General features: G+C 41.9%; 1 protein-coding gene across 1 annotated transcript in view; it reads right to left on the bottom strand.

The window, feature by feature from the left end:
• Positions 1–21,897, bottom strand: part of lrp2b (low density lipoprotein receptor-related protein 2b) — an 83,318-nt gene extending 61,421 nt beyond the window's left edge. The window contains exons 1-17 of the mRNA XM_024007217.2: positions 21,668–21,897; positions 20,267–20,377; positions 19,359–19,481; positions 14,811–14,927; positions 13,814–13,924; positions 13,319–13,435; positions 12,612–12,728; positions 11,868–12,011; positions 9,981–10,097; positions 7,781–7,909; positions 6,801–6,970; positions 3,184–3,407; positions 2,622–2,828; positions 2,118–2,320; positions 1,427–1,567; positions 1,074–1,283; positions 185–377 (exon numbers count right to left, since the gene is read on the bottom strand). Coding sequence (XP_023862985.1) covers positions 185–377; positions 1,074–1,283; positions 1,427–1,567; positions 2,118–2,320; positions 2,622–2,828; positions 3,184–3,407; positions 6,801–6,970; positions 7,781–7,909; positions 9,981–10,097; positions 11,868–12,011; positions 12,612–12,728; positions 13,319–13,435; positions 13,814–13,924; positions 14,811–14,927; positions 19,359–19,481; positions 20,267–20,377; positions 21,668–21,734 — 2,501 coding nt within the window. The 5' untranslated portion in view covers positions 21,735–21,897. The remainder of the gene's footprint in view (positions 1–184; positions 378–1,073; positions 1,284–1,426; positions 1,568–2,117; positions 2,321–2,621; positions 2,829–3,183; positions 3,408–6,800; positions 6,971–7,780; positions 7,910–9,980; positions 10,098–11,867; positions 12,012–12,611; positions 12,729–13,318; positions 13,436–13,813; positions 13,925–14,810; positions 14,928–19,358; positions 19,482–20,266; positions 20,378–21,667) is intronic.
• Positions 21,898–23,221: the final 1,324 nt, after the last annotated feature.

Genomic DNA, 23,221 nt, shown 5'->3' with positions numbered 1-23,221 from the left:
TACGAGGCAAAACTGATCCTAAATTGTTTATGACGTGTTGTTATGTCTGACATTTATTTGAAACATTATTCCCCGCTGCTGTTGTCTTGGTTGGACCAGGTCTCTCTTCAAAAATAGATTTGATCTCAATGAAACTAACCTGAATAAAAAAAGATTACGTTTAAGTAAAAATTCTGGTTCTCACCCGGCACTGGGGTGCACAGCGAGACCCCTGGGGCTCTTCAGGCCTGTCACGATGTCCCGCCTGGACTTGTCGGTCACTCTGAAGGCCACCACCACCCTGTAGGAGCTGGATGTCCAGAAGAGGACCTTGGAGGTCCAGTCGTACGCCATGGACTCCGCATGGCCCACCCTGTAGCCTGTCAGGATCTCTGTGTCTGGAGAACAAAACATTCAATTCCCGGCATGAAAAATGTAATGTCCACAACTCTTATGTTTTCTTTGTCCGTRGCCTGACAATGGGATGTGGTATTTTTCCTTTTTAATACCAGAGAACAAAACAGATATGTTGAAATGTTACGTATRAGTAACTTCAATGAAGCTTGTTGTAGTAAATGAAAGAGTAGAATTAGTGAGTTGGAGAAATAAATCACTTTAAGGTAGCAACGCAGACTTAAACTAGCAATGTAGAAGGTGTAAAGGTGAAGTCTAATGTGTAAAGTCCTCTTCAGCCTTCTACCTCTTCAGTGCAATCTTTTTCCTACTACAAAATCACTTATGTGCATAAAGACAGGAATCTATTTTTCTATGTCTACACTAACATCTCACTTAGAACGCAGGTCTAATAAATCACTTCGTTCTAAGTAGTATGCTAATGTGAATATTGGAACAGAGCTGATATTGCAGTACAACACATTGCAATCTTTACCGCCACCTTGTGGTAAAGACAGGACATGACAGAACGCATTCAGCCAGACCTGGGTAMCTCAGAATAGGAGCGCTGATCTAGGATACATTTTCCCCTTTAGATCATAATGAATAAGATTATACGGACAGGAAAGACCTGACCCTAGATCAGGAAACCTATTCTGAAACGCTTTGTGAACACGGGCCCTGAAAGACTACAAACTCACTGGAGCCGTTGGTGTTGGACTTGTAGATGATCTGCCTGCTGCGGTCATTGTAGAACACGGCCTCCTCGTTGCCGTCGAACTCCACGGCCGATGAGGAGAAGGTGACCCCCAGGCCGGTCAGCGGGAGGGTCACATCCTCCTGGAGGGACACGTTCAGGGGGATCCCACGCACTGCGTATTGGGTGGCCAGTAGGAGGTAGTCTCTCACCTCTGGAGGGGGGACAGAACAATCAGAAACACTTTATTATTAAACTCTTTACCAAGTGGCAGAACTGTCATTTTGTTGTTTTACGAATTAATTCCGGATTGGGCGTTTAATAATTTATGCGACCCCCTCCGTCCCAGTCACTCACTGAAGCAGCTGTGGCGGTCTTCATGGAGGTCGTAACCCAGGCGACACTTGCAGCGGAAGCCCAGGCCATCATTGTCGGAGAGGTGACTCAGGACGCAGATGTGCTGACAGCCCCCGTTGTTTCGACCGCATGGACTCATCACTGTGGGAGCGAGAGAGAGAGAGCAGAGTTGAACCGCACACGGTCAATTACAACAATGTTAAAAGCCCACAAAAAAAATTATTAAAGATGTAGTGACTTTTGACGACCATCAAWTATCTCTTAAAAAGTTAGATTCGTAAATGCGAGTAAGGATGTTCATGTTCAAAGTCAAACCATCTTAAATATCCCCAAGGTTGTATATGCTGTGATATCATTGTGTGATGATCAAATCTCACAATGCCTATGGACTTTACTGCAACCAGACAGAGAAACATGCTCTCAACCTCCTGCAGAGGTCCATGCCAGGCAGAATCGGGCACATTCCAATCTAGCAAAAGTACATTCATTGGTAAGATATACTGTATAAAGTACTAGCCTGATTTTAGATCTGTTTGTGCTGTTTTTATCAACTTCTGAACATGAAAATGACCCTAGCGGTTGGCTATACAACACAAACAAATCTGGAACCAGGCTTATAAAGTACTGCAACACTGGAGAAAACCATGTGCTTTAGGKAGTCTGATAGGCAGTCTGCTGTTCTTCTACTCACCAATGGGTTGCAGGACAGGGTGCGCGACCACAATGTGACCGGGTCTGTCTGTGGTGCGGTAGATGAGGTTCGGGTCGCTACCGTTGAAGCGGTTGGTCCMTATTACCCCCATTTTGGTCCAGTCGGTGAAGAACAAATGGTTTTCAAAAACAGAGATGCCAAACGGGTATGGAACCTGGGTGCCACCGTTGAGCACCGTTTTCCTGTGGAGAATTAGCAAACATGGCTAACACTGTAGAGGGCAATGATTTTTATATATAAAAGCATGCTAGTGTAAAGGTGGTGGTTCGGTAAAAAAAAACACGTTATTATTCATTGTCAATTTGAGCTCATGCAAATGTGTGAGCTGTTTTGGGGTTAAGGACATATAGGCAGGATATGGCATCTAGGATACCTATCATTTTTCCTGTCTGYCTTGGGATTTGGACCAGCAACCCTCCAGTTGCAGATCCACCTCGCTAACTAGTAGGACCTTGCCTGAGACCTGAGGACTTGCATGCATACCTCTCCAGACCACTGTAGGTGACCGTTTCCACCATGTTAAAGTGGCTGTCGGACCAATAGACCCTTTGGGTGACAATATCCAGGGTGACGCCAGTCGGCATCCCCAGCCGGGTCTTCACCAGCTCCACACGGTTACTACCATCCATGTAAGCCCTCTCCAGCTTCATGTCCTCACTGATGTAGCCGCTGTCCGTGAAGAACATGTACCTTCAAAAAGCAGGAGCCYAGTTAGATTTTGAGGGTTAGCATTGAGTTGATTAACTTGCGTTAGACAGTGCTAGTTAGCAGTTATTAATAATACTATGGGCAMTACAGTGTGGGAGAGTAACTGAATTCATGATGTAAGCTTGGTTAGGACCAAGATAGCATAACTGTGCTCAAAAACAGGGTTGGTTTTACATACTACATGTKAGGAGAGTTGAAAAGGTTGACAATCAAATGTCTTTTTCAATCTCCTTGTCCTTGTTTTTCAATGGGTTTGTTTGTCAATGGGTTYTATTCATGTAAAGGGGATGGGTTCCATGTTTCATTTCTTTGGTGGTGAGACTTTCTCAGTTCTTACCCCACTGTGGGGTCCAGAGCCAGCCCGTGGGGAGTCAAAAGGTTCTCGGCCACAAGGGTGACCCGGTTGCCTCCGTCAAAGTCACACATGTCGATGCGCTCCACCCTGGCCTCTAGGACGTAGAGCTTGAAGTTGATCCAGTCCACAGCGATGTTCTGGGCACTGTGAACGGCCTCGTTCAGCACTTCTTGGATGTCACCTCCATCAAAGTTGGCAGAGTACACCTATAGGGAGAGAGTGACACTAATTTAAGARACAATCTGGGATTCTTGAAGAATAAATAGGTATATCATTCATTGCAATTGTTCAAAAACAGCTGCATACTGTATATCCGAGATTGCACCATTAACCTGAGTGCAGTTTCAAGGGACACGCCATACTAGAAATGATTGCATGACAAATGTGTTAAAAAAATGCATTTGTTGTATTAATATTGTGTTGCAACGGTAATTTAAAGACAAGTCTGATTCAGCAAACACAAACAAAGCTGGTTTGATGTGCGTTTTTAGTTTGTGAGTTTATTACATATAGCAAATATGTCAATCTTATTCTCTACATTTAGACTTCGGGAGGAAAATGGGGGATGCTTTTTCAATTTCATTCAAGGAGAGGGTTTAGTTTTTTATTCAATCTGCAGTGTTTTAGAATTAGTGGCTTATTAGGCTTTATATCGCCCCTCATTTCTGATTCTCTGCTGAGCACACAATATCAAGTGTGCCTATAGGCTATTTAGTGTGGTCTCAAATTATCCACAGCCTTTAGGCTATAGGCTAGGAAGTGTGCATGCTCAGAGAAGTACAGAGCAAAGTTATATTTCTAAGAAAATTCATTTCCTTCCTGAGTCTTTTTGCGCTGCTGGGATTGTGTAAATTAAACTAGGCTGCATTACACACTGCAATGGATATTCCAAACCTTAAGCCCATGACCTGCTCTGCTCTTGCTGATCAAAACTTTTGTTTGTGCTGCCTAACCAATGGTGTATTGCTACAGTGGCAGTTCAGGAGGAGAGTCAAAGAATTCTTCTGAAAAAATGCTGGAATCTATATCTTGCGGGCGGTCTAGCCTATAGCCTACGTGCTTTTCAATTTGAGAATGAGGACCCGAAGAGGAGAAGGAGGTAAACTTTGATAGCTTGCTACTACTATAAAAATTTGAATAAAAACAAGATGTTTCTTGCCCATGATGTATTTATGAGAGTTATTTACCAGATTCGAGTAACTTACATTGTGGTGCTGAAACTAGAAGCAGCAACTGCTGCACAATCAATCGGAAGTGGACAGCTCATGGTGCTGAAAGTAGCCAAATTCAAGTAGGCATAAATCATTTCAACCATCTTCATTTTAATTAGACTTGACTAACAAGAGGGCTTAGTGTTGAAGCCTATTGTGTTGGAGCCCACCTGTTTGATAGACGAAATTAGGCTATATGCTGCTATATCCATAGATGTGTCTGCCAATTCCTCCACCCACCATGCACTCTTTAAATAGCTTACCTCCCGTGTCAGTGAAGGACTGTTAAGTTAAAACCAGGACTCTAATTGAGGCGGTATGAGAGGGTATGCCATGGACCTACCTTTTATTAAAGAAAATGTCCAAAAAAAGCACAGGCCTACCTATTGTTAGATTAAGATTTTGAAGAAAATAAAACAGATCCGATTATCTAAAGTGATCTACAGCACTTTGGTCCGTGCTGCTTTCTGCTAGAAAGAAGCTGTAAAATTCCAGGGAAAAACGTGGCTAAGATGCATATGGGGATATCATTGTTTCGTTTATATTCAGAGGCTGAGCTACAACCTATAGCCGAGGAGACAACAAATTTACTAGGGAAGTAATCAAATTCTGTTACTATCAATTGATTAAGCTATTCACGTTCTGTACAATAGAAGATGTTAAAACCCAGACAGCTTTTAGGGAAACTCTTGTGACCTTCTATCGTTGGGTTAAGCCACGGAAGAAAAGTAGCCAGCAGTTAAAGCTTAAATGTCTATGTGTCAGTAGGCCTGCGGTCTGGGGTGGAAAGGTAAGCCTAACTTTTGAAAGTACCGTGCTCAGATTCCTAATGAGGTCTCAGATGTAATTATATGTCAAACAGGGACTTGTTCATTTCAAACAAGGCACACTGATTTGGCATTGGAGAAATTTGACAAGATGAACAAATAGGCCTATATCTCTGTCCGTTCTTAGCCTTTAATTGCGGTAATTTGTTTGGTATAAAAAAATATTATGCTAATATGTTAAAGGATGTAGAATTGCATGAAATGTTTATAAAAGACCTGCAAATATGATGATAGATTCATGCCATGTTTTTACTTGTAACGGGTGTCGTCCTCCTCTTCCTCGGAKGAGGAGAGGAGAGAAGGATCGGTGGACCAATACGCAGCGAGGTATGTAGACATAATGAATTTATTWAAACAAGAACAAAAACGAACTATACTTGAAATGATTACAAAATAACAAACGGACAACGTAGACGAAACCTGAACATGGAACTTACATAACYACACGAAGAACACACGAGCAGGAAACAGACTACATCAAAACGAAAACAACCGAAACAATCCCGTGTGGTGCGCAGACACAAACACAGGAGACAATCACCCACAAACAAACAGTGTGAAACAGCCAACCTATATATGGTTCTCAATCAGAGGAAAACGTCAAACACCTGTCTCTGATTGAGAACCATATAAGGCTAATTACAAGTGACCTAAACATAGAAACACAAAACATAGAATGCCCACCCCAACTCACGCCCTGACCAACTAAACACATACAAAAATAACATAAAACAGGTCAGGAACGTGACATTACTATAAAGGAGATCTTTCCACCCATACTTGTCCAGGGTGGTCTGTGAACCCACAAGCTTCTGGCCAGCAGCCCTGCATGCTATAAAAATTCTGTAACACTTACAGGATGAAGAACAGTTTTCTAAAATGGCATATCCAAGGCTTTGGTCTGTCCAAGAAGTGACTGTAAATGGTAGACATGTTCACTGCCATCCACTTGATGTTTTATTGGGTTATAGGGGAGGGTCACTTTTTATTTCAAGCAGTGAGGATTTAGGTCAAATATATAAGGGAAGGACATCAATTTTAATTTCAGAGAGGTCCGATTTTCTCCATGTAACCCTTATTATAAATAACGTTCACTCCCTTACTTGTATGAATCTTGTGACATTTTCATTATTGGATACCAAACAGAGACATTGATTTTTCTAACATTTAAAAATGAGCTATTTCTTTAAGGCATGACACACAAGTATGTTTTTTTGGGGCCTATATTCATACAAATGTTCACACATTTAGATGTTAGGTCTCCCCTGATTGGCTGCTTCTTTTTCAGACAATGGTCTAACATTTTCTCTGGCAAAGTCACCTGCACTGTGAGCTAATGCACTGTAAGCGATTTATGTCGTAACTTTTCTTTGACAATTTCCYTTAGAGGGAACGTTAGTTTAACCAGAAATTTAGTAAACAGTGCACTACATGCGCCGAAACCAATGCAATTGCTCTGAGGCATCGGAGCTCCCCTTATTTAGATCATTGCATTAGTTCACAGCGCAGTGCTGTTTTAGCGTGAGGAAAATGTCACCCACAAGCAGTAAATACAACCCACCTTCTGAGTGTTAGTGTCTGTCCAGAAGACCCTCTGACTGTGCCAGTGGTACCCCACACCCACCGAGCTACCTCTGCCCTGTGAAGGGACCAGGGTTCTGATAAAGCGCCCGTGAATGTCTGCCATCATCACGTCACCACCATTGGTGAAGATGAGCTGCGGCAAGCCAACTACAGGGTAGATATAAAGCATAGGTTGTTATCTTGTAAAGCAGGGGTGGGCAACTCCAGTCCTCGAGGGCCTGATTGCTGTCACACTTTTTGTCCATCCCTAGCAAACACAGCTGATTAATCAAATTGCATTCTAAACAGAAGATCATGATTAGGTGATTATTGGAGTCAGGTGTGTTTTCTGGGACTGGGGCAACACTGTGACACCAATCAGGCCCTCGAGGACTGGAATTGCCCACCCCTGCTGTAAAGGGTTCATTCTGATCCTACTTCTGACACCATGTTAAGTTATTATCTATGGATTAGACAGAGACCTGAGTTCAAGTTAACATGTTTTCTGAGAAGATAATTGAAAAGTGTACAGGGCTTACATCCAGGTCCTTGAACTTGATCATAATGGAGATAACTCTATATAGGACAGTCATTTTATATTTTGGAATGATAACTGGTACACTTACTGTAAGTTTACTTAAGCACAATTATGCACACAAGGAAGGTCTTTTCACAATGACCCTTTTGTAATAATGACCTTCAATGGAACTCCCACAATTAAGCACATCACTTTCACACAATGCTCACTTGTGCTAGCTCATTAGCCACACCACACCACAACTTATCACAAAAAACTACAGTTCCCTAAATGTAAGTTTCATGAATGTTTGTTTGTTTTACGTTTATTTGATTCATCACACAATTAAGATATCAATTATATTCTGCATGTGAACAAATTAAATTTACTTGAAACTGAGCAAAAATACAGTAGTGCTCCCACGTGATCACGAGTAACGCGAGTGGTGTCACATCCTGTACCTGAGATGTTGGCCCTGCAGCGGTTGCCCTGTTCCAGGAAGTATCCATCTGCACAGCTGCAGCGGTGGGTCCCGGGGCGGTCCTCACACAGCTGGTCACAGATCCCCCAGATGTTACAGTCGTCATAGTCTGGGTAACACAAACCACAGTGTTGTCATGTAGCCTAAACCTGCAGGTAACTGCCAAAATAAAATAAACACTTGAGTAAATGAGGGATACGAAGATTATAGAAAGCAGGTGCTTCCACACAGCGTAGGGTCATGCATAAAAATGCTTAGTTGCCCATTAATTTTGGCTACCGTGGCTAGAAGAAGAGATCTCATTMACTTTGAAAGGAGGTTTTCAAAGGAGCATATGGAGTCTGAAGGGTGTGTGTATGTGTGTGTGCCACCAGATCTCTACCCAATTGAACACTTATGGGAGATTTTGGAGCGGTGCCCGAGGCAGCGTTTTCCACCACCATCAACAAAACACTAAATTATGGAATTTCTTGTGGAAGAATGGTGCCGCATCCCTCCTAGCTAAGATGGGGAGAAGTCTGTCCATCATAAAGTGTTGCTCTACCTTCTTAACTGCACTATCAACAAAGCAGGTCCTACAGAACATAGTTTTGTCGCACCCGGACTACTGTTCAGTCGTGTGTTCAGGTGCCACAAATAGGGACTCGGGGAAAATAGCATTTGGCTAAGAACAGGGGTGCACGGCTGGCCCTTGGATGTACATTAATATTATGCATGTCAATCTCTCCTGACTCAAAGTGGAGGAGAGAATGACTTCATCACACCTTGTATTTGTGAGAGGTATTGACATGTTGAATGCTCTGAGCTGTCTGTTTAAACTGCTGGCACACAGCTCGGACACCCATGCATACCCAACAAGACATGCCACCAGAGGTCTCTTCACAGTTCCCAAGTCCATAACAGACTATGGGAGGCGCACAGTACTACATACAGCCATGACTACATGGAATTCTATTCCACATCAAGTAACTGATGCAAGCAGTAAAATTAGATTTAAAAAACGGATAAAAAGCTACCTTATGGAACAGCGGGGACTGTGAAGCAACACCAACATAGGCACAGACACATGCATACACATGTAACGGATGTGAAATGGCTAGCTAGTTAGCGGGTACGCGCTACTAGCATTTCAATCAGTTACGTCACTTGCTCTGAGACTTAAGTAGGGTTTCCCCTTGCTCTGCAAGGGCCGCGGCCTTTGTGGAGCGATGGGTAACGATGCTTCGTGGGCGACCGTTGATGTGTGCAGAGGGTCCCTGGTTCGCGCCCGTGTTGGGGTGAGGGGACTGTTTAAAGTTAAACTGTTACATTGATGCTGTTGACCCGGATCACTGGTTGCTGCGGAAAAGGAGGAGGTTGAAAGGGGGGTGAGTGTAACGGATGTGAAATGGCTAGCTAGTTAGCGGGTACGCGCTACTAGCATTTCAATCAGTTACGTCACTTGCTCTGAGACTTAAGTAGGGTTTCCCCTTGCTCTGCAAGGGCCGCGGCCTTTGTGGAGCGATGGGTAACGACGCTTCGTGGGTGACTGTTGTTGATGTGTGCAGAAGGTCCCTGGTTCGCGCCCGTGTCGGGGCGAGGGGACGTACTAAAGTCAAACTGTTACACACACACATGATAACATAAGGACTATACACACACGTACACATGGATTTTGGGTTATGTGGTAGTGGAGTAGGGTCCTGAGGGCACACGCTTAGTGTATTGTGAAATCTGTTATGAATGTATTGTAATGTTTTTAATTTTGCTGGACGCCAGGAAGAGCTAATGTGGCTAATGGGGATCCATAATAAATACAAAAATACAAAATAGAGTTCAGGACATTTGTAGAATCTATGACAAGGTGCATTGAAGCTGTTCTGGCGGCTCGTGGTTGCCCAACGCCCTATTAAGACACTTTATGTCGGTGTTACCTTTATTTTGGAAGTTACCTGTACTACACTAACATAATATAATTGAATAGAATAGAATAGAACAGACCTCTGTGTGTCTATGTTAAAGAATGGTAATTTTTTATAATTTCTCTGATCTACATCTGTTTCTATTTAGTCATCTGTATGTGGATTCATTCATAGTGTTTGTCACATCACTGCTAGTTTCCCTGTTTCCTTCCTCACTTCCTTCAGCTGTTTCTGTCCTTACTACTTACCACCAATCGAACCGTTCACACTCAGACTCACCCACACAGGAGCGGCTGTCATTGGCCACGGTGAAGCCATCTGGGCAGTAGCAGGCTCCGCCCTGTGGGGTGAGGTGACACAGGTACTCACAGCTCAGCGCTGAGCACTGGTCCAGGCCTAGGAGAGGGGAAAGAGATGGGAGATACAACTAGTGGTGGAAATGAGCCGGACTGCAACAGGAAATATCATCTACTACACCCCCAATYCTGTACTAACACTTTTAGTTTTCAAACACTTTTTTAGCACTTTTAGAATGTGCGTCCCTAATGGCAGCCTATTCCAGATAGTCACTACTTTTGACCAGTAGCACAGTAAATAGGGAATAGGGTACCATTTGGGTAGCAGCCGTTGAGGGGCCGTTTCCTGGACACAGATCAAGCCTAGTCCTGGACTAAGAAGAATGTTGAATGGAGATTCTAAAAAATGATTAAGCTTAATCTCTGTTGGGGGAAACTGTCTCTGAATGTCCACGATCCAACTTCMACTGGCTGCCTATGACTTACACTATAACACCAGTAAAATTACTAAAGAGGACATTTTTGTATGTAGTTGTGCACAGTYGTAAGTAAAAGTGCAAAGGTAAATATTTAACAAAGAGTGTGCACGCACYTGCTGATGAAGGGATAAGGGAAGGTGAGAGTTAAAGCCATTAAATGTGACGACAGAGGTCGTAACAGGTGAGCTTGGAGGAACATTAAAACATTCAAGAGTACAGTCTTGTTGCATGACCACAGGACCTTGGCTTTACTGCCCAATTTAACATCACACAGCATTGAGCTGACTGTGTACGCTACTGACCGTTTAAGTGTGTGCGTGTGCGTGTCCGTGTGCGTGTGTCAGACCTGGGTTTAAATACATGTGTATTTTATGTATCTGATGTTGAAAATACTTTTTCTGTGTATTTGAGTATTTTCAAAATACACAGCCCAAAACAAGTACTTTTATTTGCGTATTTGAATGGTTATTGGTAAAAAAAGAAAAAAAATTGTCAACACAAATTGTATTTAAGAGGGTTTCAAAATACATATTTTAAATARTATTTTCAAATAGCTTGGTTAAACGCATGGGAGTGTATTTGAGTCAGTGTATTTGACATTTTCAAATAGCTTTCCAAGTGTATTTCCAAATACATGAAAATGTTAAACTACTTGTCTTTTCAAATGAAAGATATCTGAATACTTACTTCGAATGTATGTAAAAGTAATTGAGATAWTTGAAATAGTATTTGAACCCAGATCTGGTGTGTGYGCGTGTGTGTTTGTGTGAGCGAGTAAATGCGAGAGTATGACAGCATGTGCGTGCGTGCCTGTGTCCATGCCCACGTTCCGAACACATTTCGAGAAAGGTCAAGCTGACCAAATTGTTAACCTCATAAAACCCAGTACAAAGGTGTGCCCTGTAGTAAAACGTGTCAGTGTCACGATCGTCTTTACTTTGTATAGAGGACCAAGGCGCAGCGTGATAGAACGACATCTTTTTATTTTGAAGACGAACAAACGAACAAAAACAACAAACAGACGACCGTGAAGCTATTCAAACAAATAGTCCTGACACTAAACACTACACATAGACAATTACCCACAATAGCCTACTGCCTATGGCTGCCTTAAATATGGCTCCCAATCAGAGACAATGAATGACAGCTGTCTCTGATTGAGAACCATTCAGGCAACCATAGACTTACCTAGACACCTACACTCAACACAAACCCCTACACTCAACACAAACCCATACACTCTACCCAAAACCCCCTATACCATACAACCACCCAAGACGAGACAAATACACACAAACATCCCCCGTCACACCCTGACCTAACCAAAATATTACAGAAAACAAAGATAACTAAGGCCAGGGCGTGACAGTCAGATAGAAGAAGAGACTCACTGCAGGTTTGCTGTGCGGTGGTGTTGGTCTCATCTGTTCCTCTGGGGCAGTCTGGTTTGCCGTCACACACCTTGCCCACTGGCACACACATGGAGGAGCCTGGACAAGGCCACTCACCAGGGTAACAGTCTCGGGAGTTACTATCTGAAAGAGAAAAGACAACACATTTTATTTACCACCTTTTGCTGGGTAGGCCTCAATGACAGTTATTTTGATCCAATAATTATACATTTCACTCAGCTTTGACTAAAATGTCAATATAATTATTTCCTGGATAACCTTATTTACTATTATGTATTGATTTATTTTTCACTCTTTATGCAGCGTGCACTGAATTATCACTGAATTATCACTGAATTATCACTGAATTATCACAGTGAATTATTGTAACGTTTGTTTATGTGTCAATTAATCCCGTAAGGAATGGGTTGCCAACTGGCGACATAACATGAAAATAAAATGTAATTCATTCATTTGTGATTTATTCATTCATTCGTCAATGTTTTGGGGCTGATGAAACAGTATGCTTAAAAAAAAAACGTTTCCATTCACTTCATTTAGTATGACCACTACTTTGAATATTTACTTTGCTACACATACAGCTACAATGTTATTTGTTCCTCTTTTATGTTCCTCTCTGTCACTTATTACATATTACCGTTTAGATTTCCAAATCAACAATGTCTCAGTCTTCATAGTCAGTGACATAATAAACTGTCCAAGATTTCCTAGTGAATTTCTCACCACATCCGTTCTCGTCGCTGTAGTCCCCACAGTCGTTGAACTCATCACACACCCAGTTCTGAGGGATGCAGCGGCCACTGGGGCAGGTGAACTGAGTTCCACTACAGCTCTGGTACACTAAGGGGAAGAATATGATGCAATACAATACAAAACAATACAATGTGTGTGTGTGTGTGTGTGTGTGTGTGTGTGTGTGTGTGTGTGTGTCATTTAACAAAGCCATGAATACCCATCAAATCTGAACGGCTGCTCCCAACATTAAAAAATATTACAGTTTACTGTAGAATACTACAGTACTTACTGTAGTAAACTGAAGAATATTATACTTCACACTGTAGTATCCCTCGATCATTTGCAGTGTTTACTATAGCATTTTGTAAATACTACAGTATTATCTGCAAAAAATAACGCTGTAGTAAATACTACAGTAATGTCCGCAAATAACACAACAGTGAATACTATAGTATTTATACCATAGTATATTATAGCATTTTTTTTTCATGTGGGCTCATAACAATAGGCACGAGGAAACCTCCATTAGATTCTGTATGGTTGATAMTGTTGAGTTGATTTAGCCAGAGGTACAAAGGTTTGAAATAGCAATCTCAGATTAACACATATTTACACCAATGTTTTAGGACTTCAACGTGTTTATGTTGTGAGGTAAGAATATCCTGTGTACTGCGGGTGGTCTATGTGCTTCTTACCACAGCCTTGCTCATCGCTGTTGTCCCCGCAGTCGTCCCAGTGGTCACAGAGAAAGGACATAGGGATACAGTAGCCATTGGTGCACTGGAACTGGTGCAGAGGACATTGCTGTGTCGCTAAGAGACACAATGTAATATACTCAGCAAAAGAGCAGACATATAGGAAAATGTAATAAATTCATGAATCTTATGTCAACCCATATGCCTGACATATATTTAGTATATATTTTGTGTCTTCATTTGTTATTGTCATTAAAAATGGGAAGAAATGCATGACTATTTGATTATGTCAATCTGCCATTTCTTAATTGGGCCATATATTTGATCATCCTGCAAGGTGTCTTTGGTGTTTCGGGTCAAGACTACTCCCTCAAACAGACCATTATGTGACGGTTATCTTCAGTTGAATTTTCAGACTCTCTTGATCCACTGAAGTTCAATTAACTAACTCGATTGACGCTGTCGAGTTCGATTCCCCTGACCCATTTGACTTACTGCAGTTGGATTCGTCTGAGCCGTCCCGGCAGTTCTGCAGCCCGTTGCAGTGCTGCGAGTTGTTGTAGCAAGCTCCATTGGCACAGGTTTTCTCAGTGCAGCTGGGGTAGTCTGGAGAATAACACACACACAAGGGTCGGGGTCAATTTCAAATTGAAATCAGTCAATTCAGGAAGTAAACTGAAATCATAATTCAATAAGTGAGAATAGGCCATTTATGCTCAATTCATTCTCAATAAACTCGAAAGGAGAAGAAATTTACTTCAAAAGTTTTAACATTTTTGTATTATAATCACTCGTTGAATTGGCTGACTTCAACTTGAGATGACCCCAACCTTGACACACACACACACACATGCTATAAGGTAGATTGTTATGTTGCACATTTTCTCACAAGATCTCAAAATGGTTGTGGGGACAAAATTGTGACAAAGCAATGACTTCAATGTGACAATGTGACTGAGGATTATATAGTTGAATTATGATAGACTTGAACAACATTCTTGTTAAAAAGGGAATAGAGAATAAAGTCTACTTCTGTATTGCCACATTAAGATGAACAGCGGCCAGTAATAGGAGGTGCAATCTGAGTTAACWACGTAACAACCCCTAATTAAAAATCAAACCCTTTGGTGACTAATGCATATCTAGCAGGAACAAAACTAGAATGCTTCTTTTATTTTTAATACGAAAGGTTGTAAAGGTAGTCCCATATACAATAGAACAGTCTGACTTTGCACATTTGCAAATCCCACAAATTGCAGTATCATTCACTATGAACATACAGTACATACATAAGTCCTACATCTATCATACAGTACATCACAAGCATCTATAGCACTCAATCAAGAGAAAATGCGTTATGGTCAAAATAGACAAATGTCCACAACCTCTGCTTGCAGCAGAAATGATCTACCGCAAAATTAACCAGACAAGTTTTTAGAGCCGTAAACTACAGACCAATCTTATTAAGGAATGTGGATTTAAAAAGTCTTACTGCAGTTGTTCTCATCTGAGTTGTCCAAGCAATCCTTCACACGGTCACATCGGTACACTTCGGGAACACACTGGCCCTCCTGGCACGTGAACTGGTGTGGTCCACAAGTCTGCTCTCCTGAAAGCGTAGGAGAACACGAGCACAGAAATCATAAGGTATGTCAATGTAATGTCAAATGGATCAGGAGGGAATTCACATTCCTGTCACTTTATTGTTAATGTCTTATTTTATTTATTGGTACTTTTTACACCATTTTTCTCCCCAATTAGTAGTTACAGTCTTGTCCCAACACCCGTACAGATTTGCGAGACGCGAAAGACGAGAGCCAAGCGTCCTCCGAAACACGACCCCGCCAAGCCACACTGCTTCTTGACACACTGCTCYCTTAACCCGGAAGCCAGGTGTGCATGCGCCCGGCCGCCACAAGGAGTAGCTAGAGCGTGATGGGACAAAGACCTCCCAGCTGGCCAAACCCTCCCCTTAGCCGGACGACGCTGGGCCAACTGTGCCCCGCCCGATGGTTCTCCCGGTCGTGGCCGGCTGCGACACAGCCCGGGATCGAACACAGATCTGTAGTGACGCCTRTAGCACTGCACTGTTGGTGCCTTAGACCACTGCGCCACACGGGAGACTAATATCTTATTTTGGGGGCAAGGCGTTATTAAACAAAATTTAAACGTAACATGCAACAATTTCAAAGATTTTACTGAGTTACAGTTCATATAAGGAAATCAGTCAATTGAAATAAATAAATTAGGCCCTAATCTATGGATTTCACATGATTGGGAATACAGGTATGCATCTGTTGGTCACAGATACCTTAACAAAAAGGTAGGSGTGTGGATCAGAAAACCACTCAGTATCTGCTGTGACCACCATTTGCCTCATGCAGCGCGACACATCTCCTTCACATAGAGTTGCTCAAGCTGTTGATTATGGCCTGTGGAATTTTGTCCCACACCTCTTCAATGGCTGTGTGAAGTTGCTGYATATTGGCGGGAACTGGAACACTCTGTCATACACGTCGACCCAGAGCATCCCAAACAGGGCTCAATGGGTGAGATGTCTAGTGAGTATGCAGGCCATGGAACATCTGGGACATGTTCAGCTTCCAGGAATTGTGTACAGATCCTTGCGACATGGGGCCGTTCATTATCATGCTGAAACATGAGGTGATGGAGGTGGAAAAATMTWGCATTTATATTTTTGTTTAGTACATACAGTGCATTCGGGAAGTATTCAGACCCCTTCCCTTTTTCCACATTGTGTTACATTACAGCCTTATTCTAAAAAACAGAAATATCTAATTTACAGAAATATTCAGACCCTTTTCTATGAGACTCGAAATTGAGTTCAGGTGCCTCCTATTTCCATTGATCATCCTTGAGACGTTTCTACAACTTGATTYGAGTCCACCTGTGGTAAATACAATTGATTGGACATGATTTGGAGAGGCACACACCTGTCTATATAAGGTCCTACAGATGACAATGCATGTCAGAGCAAAAACCAAGCCATGAGGTCGAAGGAATTGTCAGTAGAGCTCACAGGCAGGACTGTGTCGAGGCACAGATCTGGGGAAGGGTTCCAAAAAATGTCTGCAGCATTGACGGTCCCCAAGAACACAGTGGATGTTTGGAACKACCAATACTCTTCCTAGAGCTGGCCACCTGGCCAAACTGAGCAATTGGGGGYGAATGGCCTTGGTCAGGGAGGTGACCAAGAACCTGATGGTCACTCTGACAGAGCTCCAGAGTTCCTCTGTGGAGATGGGATAACCTTCCAGAACGACAACCATCTCTGCAGCACTCCACCAATCAGGCTTTTATGGTAGTGGCTAGACGGAAGCCACTCTTCAGTAAAAGGCACATGACAGCCCGCTTGGAGTTTGCCAGAAGGCACGTAAAGTACTGTCAGCACATGAGAAACAAGATTCTCTGGTCTGATGAAACCAAGATTGCCCATGTACATTTTGACGCTTTGGCCTGAATGCCAAGCGTCACGTCTGGAGGAAACCTGGCACCATCGCTACGGTGAAACATGGTGCTGGCATCCTCATGACGTGGGGATGTTTTTCAGCAGCGGGGTCTGGAAGACTAGTCAGGATCGAGGGAAAGATGAACGGAGCAAAGTAAAAAGTGATCCCTGATGAAAACCTGCTTTAAGAGCGCTCAGGACTTCAGACTGGGGCAAAGGTTCACCTTCCAACAGGATAACAACCCTAAACACTCAGCCAAGACAGCGCAGGAGTGGCTTCGGGACAAGTCTCTGAATGTCCTTGAGTGGCCCAGCCAGAGCCTGGACTGGAACCCGATCGAACATCTCTGGAGAGACCTGAAAATAGCTGTGCAGTGTCACTCCCCATCCAACCTGACAGAGCTTTACAGGATCTGCAGAGAAGAATGGGAGAAACTCCCCCAAAAATAGGTGTGCCAAGCTTGTAGCGTAATACCCAAGAAGACTCAAGGCTGTAATCGTTGCCAAAGGTGTTTCAACAAAGTACTGATGAAAGAGTCTGAATACTTATGTAAATATTTCAGTTTAATTTTTTTTTAATCATTTTGCTAAAAAAAAAAAAAGTGCTTTGTCATTATGGGGTATTGTGTGTAGATAATGGGGGAAAACAATGATTAAATCATTTTTAGAATAAGGCTGTAACGTAACAAAATGTGGAAAAAGTCAATGGGTCTGATTACTTTCCGAATGCATTTACACCAGGTTAAAATTAGTTTTATATTGGATATTCCGTGGATATTCGGTTTTCTCTCGRCAATAGCAATTGAACCAAGCATGCCATAACTATGAAGATGGTATATTATGAATCAGGGGGGATGGAGAAAAATTCACACTCTTTTCATGAATTTTTTGTAAATAATACGATTTTGGATTTCAATCTTCAATAGTCTTAAACAAAGCATGACATGACTATGAAAATGACATGTTCAGAATCAGGGGAGAATGTACAAAATCCACGTCTTTCTTTTTTGTAATATCTTTTTTTGTTCATTTTTTTGCTTTCAATCTTCAATAGCTCTTACAAAATCGTGACATGACTATGAAAATAATATATTCAGAATCATGGGAGGATGGACAAAAATCCACWGCTTTTTTTCCAATCATATGTCATATATATCATATAMCATATACAGTACCAGTCAAAATTTTGGACACGCCTACTCATTTTTTGACTATTTTCTATATTGTAGAATAATAGTTAAGTTATCAACACTATGAAATAACACATATGGAATCATGTATTAACCAAAAAGTGTTAAACAAATCAAAATATATTCTATATTTTAGATTTTTCAAAGTAGCCACCTTTTGCCTTGATGACAGCTTTGCACACTCTTGGCATTCTCTCAACCAGCTTCACCTGGAATGCTTTTCCAACAGTCTTGAAGGAGTTACCACATATGCTGAGCACTTGTTGGCTGCTTTTCCTTCACTCTGCGGTCCAACTCATCCCAAACCATCTCAATTGGGTTAAGGTCGGGTGATTGTGGAGGAAAGGTCATCTGATGCAGTACTCCATCACTCTCCTTCTTGGTCAAATAGCCCTAAGCGCAAACCAGATGAGATGGCGTATCGCTGCTGTGGTAGCCATGCTGGTTAAGTGTGCCTTGAATTATAAATAAATCACAGACAGTGTCACCAGCAAAGCATCGCCACATAGCACACCTCCTCCTCTATGCTTCATGGTGGGAACCACACATGCGGAGATCATCCATTAACCTACTCTGCATCTCACAAAGACACAGAGGTTGAAACCAAAAATCTCAAATTTGGACTCATCAGACCAAAGGACAGATTTCCACCGGTCTCATGTCCATTACTCGTGTTTCTTGGCCCAAGCAAGTCTCTTCTTCTTATTGGTGTCCTTTAGTAGTGGTTTCTTTGCAGCAATTTGACCATGAAGGCCTGATTCACACAGTCTCCTCTGAACAGTTGATGTTGAGATGTGTTTGTTACTTGAACTCTGTGAAGCATTTATTTGGGAAGCAATTTCTGAGGCTGGTAACTCTAATGAACTTATCCTCTGCAGCAGAGGWAACTCTTGGTCTTCCTTTCCTGGGGCGGTACTCATAAGAGCCAGTTTCATCATAGCGCTTGATGGTTTTTGCTACTGCACTTGAAGAAACTTTCAAAGTTCTTGAAATGTTCCATATTGACTGACCTTCATGTCTTAAAGTCATGATGGACTTTCATTTCTCTTTGCTTATTTGAGCTGTTCTTGCCATAATATGGACTTGGTCTTTTACCAAATAGGGCTATTCTACAATGTAGAAAATAGTAAAAATAAAGAAACACCCTGGAATGTGTAGCTGTGTCCAAACTTTTGACTGGTACTGTACACATATATATACACATATATATATATATTTATATATCTATATATATATATATATATTGCATAGTGATGGCATGCTTTGTTCAAGAGCTATTGAAGGTTGAAAGCAACATTTTATTATTTTTGTTACAGTGTATATCCAGAGGAAACTGGCACCCCATGTAACCCAAAGTGAAGCCTTGTGAACTTGTACGTACTGCAGGTTCTCTGTTCGTCTGAGCCGTCAGTGCAGTCCTCCTCCCCATCGCAGACAAACTGGAGGGAGATACACTCGCCTCCCGTCACACACTTGAACTGCTGGGAGCTACAGGATGGAGGTGCTGCCACACAGAAATACACAAGGGCCCATATTCACAAAGCGTCTCAGAATATGATGTAGGATCGATTTTTCCTTTTAGATTACAAAGGCAAAGTGTCACACTCTGATCTGTTTCACCTGTCCTTGTGATTGTCTCCACCCCCTCCAGGTGTCGCTTATTTTCCCCGGTGTATTTATCCCTGTGTTTCCTGTCTCTCTGTGCCAGTTCGTCTTGTATGTTCAAGTCAACCAGCGTGTTTTTCCCCGTGCTCCTGCTTTTCTATTATCTTCTACTAGTCCTCCCGGTTTTGACRTTTGCCTGTTTTTCTGGACTCCATTCCCGCCTGCCTGACAATTCTGCCTGCCCTGACCTCGAGCCTGCCTGCCATTCTGTAGCTCTGGAACTTTGAACTGGTTTTTACCTTTTTCCTGTCCACAACCATTATCCTGCCTACCCCCTTTGGATTGTTAATAAACATCTTGGACTCTAACCATCTGCCTCCTGTGTCTGCATCTGGGTCTCGCCTTGTGCCCTGATACAAAGATTATATGGACAGGGAAGACCTGATCCTAGATCATGACTCTTACTCTGTGACGCTTCATGAATAAGGCCCAGGACAAGTTATGCATAGGGAACTATTCAATCAAAACCTATAACCCAGTGCCTGGCGTTTTCAAACACACTCAATCAAATTTAAATTGAATTTTATCTGGTACAGTTAGCATCATGTTCAACATGTATAAGAGCAAACCTGAAGCCATGTACAGTATATGGAATTCCAAGATCATGGTACCGGTCATACTCACGACAGTTGAGCTCATCAGAGTCGTCTGTGCAGTCCTTGGTTCCATCGCACCTCCAGTCTAAGTCAATGCACTGACCGTTGGCACACTGAAAATTACCACTGTCACATTGGCCTTTAAAAAAGAGAGTGCAGCGGTCAGTAGCACAGTTAGTGTGGTAACTGCAGTATGGTTGACTTGTTAAAAAATAAATAGCTTAGGGCCCCCAAAAGGCTAGGGCCATCTCTGACTGCACATGTGGTTATGGATGTGGGTACGCAGACCCGGGAGCCACTGCGGCCCCTCATGATGAGTTCCGATTTTTTGTGACCCCCCCCACCCCATCACTTGTCTAAACCATTAGAATATCAAATTGTACACTCCTGGATAGTCTACAGAACAAGAGAACCTTTATCATTTCATGTCTTAATACTAATGATATGTTGTACTTTTTGATAGACATGTTCACATGTTGTGAAGGGAAAAAATMATAGTCTTCAGTGCATTTCAACAAAACTGACATTGAGATGGACTATCTATTTATAACACATCTTTGAATCTCTTCATCTGGTAGAATTTGCTGGGYAAAAAAACGTTTTACTGTTTCCCTGAACAATAAGTAACAGTGTTTATGACAACTACAGCTACTGTTTCGTCTACTTTGTACGGCATTTGGACCCTACCGCATGTGACGGACCTTTAAAAATAGAGTTAATTATTGCCCATAAATGCAGTCAGGGCACATCCTATGACCTTGAAACTCATGAAAGATGAGTCCTTGATCATATAGCTGGCTTTAGATAACCAAATCATGTCATCATGTAATACTTTTCAGAGGAAATACATATTCATACATATTGATAATCAATCAGCTACTCCGTTTAAAAAAACAATCATTTGATGACTTCTTTAACCTGTTGAGCTCTAAAGCAGATATATTTTTACATTCAGATAAATCTAAATGTGTGCAGTTTTTAGTCAATCTAACGATTCATACGGTTTGTCTATATAAATAACAACCAAGAAATGTTTCAAAACATATTTGGATCCCCCCTAAAATGCTAAACTTAACATGTCTACACGATTGCACATTATATCTCATGACATTCTTTGCTGAAGGAAGCTGTGGTATAATAGAATAAGGTCAGCCCACCTATGGTTAGGCCTGTGGTAAAAACATATATTTTTATGTTTTGGGGTTTGGGCTGCACGTTGCATTCTGGAAAGCATATTGAACACCTAACTGTTCAACAAAGAGGACACTTTTCAAATCATGTAGAAAGACAACGATTCAATAAATTCAATAAAATATAAAATATTGCATAATCTCTGTTCCATAAATGCAATACGTGTACTATAACAATTTGTTAAAGTAAATTAAAACAAACAGTAATAGACAWAATCCTTTTTTCAAATCATACATACCGTGAGTAAGCTGAATTCCTTGAGAGAGCAGTAAGAGAGACAGAACATTTAGACCTAAGAGGTCCATCTTCAAGCACCCTCTCCCTTTAGTCAATGCTCTCTTTTTTTTGGTTTGGGTATAAATTAGTATGATGAAKAAAATGTATCCCTACTCAATCTTAACTATCACCTCTCTTCCCTCTAAGCCCAGTGTAAYCCAGAGTGTCTTTTGGATGAAGTTTTCTAAACCCAAATGACATAGGGTCCAATTTGAAGTACACAGCTTTTTATGACTCTCTTTTACATGAAATTCATCTAAGATTAACTTGTACTGGAAGAGATGTTGTCCACATCAGCAAGAAAACATCCCCAGTCATTGTTGTGCAACAGGAAGACAGGAATTGTTATTTTCATCCTGGTTTTGTAAGATCAGATCCCACCAATCAAGACCCATTTTTAACTGTACAGTCGTGGCCAAAAGTTTTGAGAATGACACAAATATWAATTTTCACAAAGTCTGCTGCCTCAGTGTCTTTAGATATTTTTGTCAGATGTTACTATGGAATACTGAAGTATAATWACAAGCATTTCATAAGTGTCAAAGGCTWTTATTGACAATTARATGAAGTTGATGCAAAGAGTCAATATTTGCAGTGTTGACCCTTCTTTRTCAAGACCTCTGCAATCCGCCCTGGCATGCTGTCAATTAACTTCTGGGCCACATCCTGACTGATGGCAGCCCATTCTTGCATAAGCAATGCTTGGAGTTTGTCAGAATTTGTGTTTTTTGTTTTTGTCCACCCGCCTCTTGAGGATTGACCACAAGTTCTCAATGGGATTGAGGTCTGGAGAGTTTCCTGGCCATGGACCCAAAATATTGATGTTTTGTTCCCTGAGCCACTTAGTTATCACTTTTGCCTTATGCCAAGGTGCTCCATCATGCTGGAAAAGGCATTGTTCGTTACCAAACTGTTCCAGGATGGTTGGGAGAAGTTGCTCTCGGAGGATGTGTTGATACCATTCTTTATTCATGGCTGTGTTCTTAGGCAAAATTGTGAGTGAGCCCACTCCAATCCCTGTACCTTTTGCAGAATATCAGTCTGTCCCTGATGTTTTTCCTGGAGAGAAGTGGCTTCTTTGCTGCCCTTCTTGACACCAGGCCATCCTCCAAAAGTCTTCGCCTCACTGTGCGTGCAGATGCACTCACACCTGCCTGCTGCCATTCCTGAGCAAGCTCTGTACTGGTGGCTGTCTCTTATACACATCTAGATGTGTATAAGAGACAGTCCCGCAGCTGAATCAACTTTAGGAGACGTCCTGGCGCTTGCTGGACTTTCTTGGGCGCCCTGAAGCCTTCTTCACAACAATTGAACCGCTCTCCTTGAAGTTCTTGATGATCCGATAAATGGTTGATTTAGGTGCAATCTTACTGGCAGCAATATCCTTGCCTGTGAAGCCCTTTTTGTGCAAAGCAATGATGACGGCACGTGTTTCCTTGCAGGTAACCATGGTTGACAGAGGAAGAACAATGATTGCAAGCACCACTTATTCGAACTCAATCAGCATGACAGAGTG

The sequence above is a fragment of the Salvelinus sp. IW2-2015 genome, linkage group LG18 (assembly GCF_002910315.2).
Source record: "Salvelinus sp. IW2-2015 linkage group LG18, ASM291031v2, whole genome shotgun sequence".
NCBI lineage: Eukaryota > Metazoa > Chordata > Actinopteri > Salmoniformes > Salmonidae > Salvelinus > Salvelinus sp. IW2-2015.
This window is presented reverse-complemented; position numbering and strand designations above follow the sequence as displayed.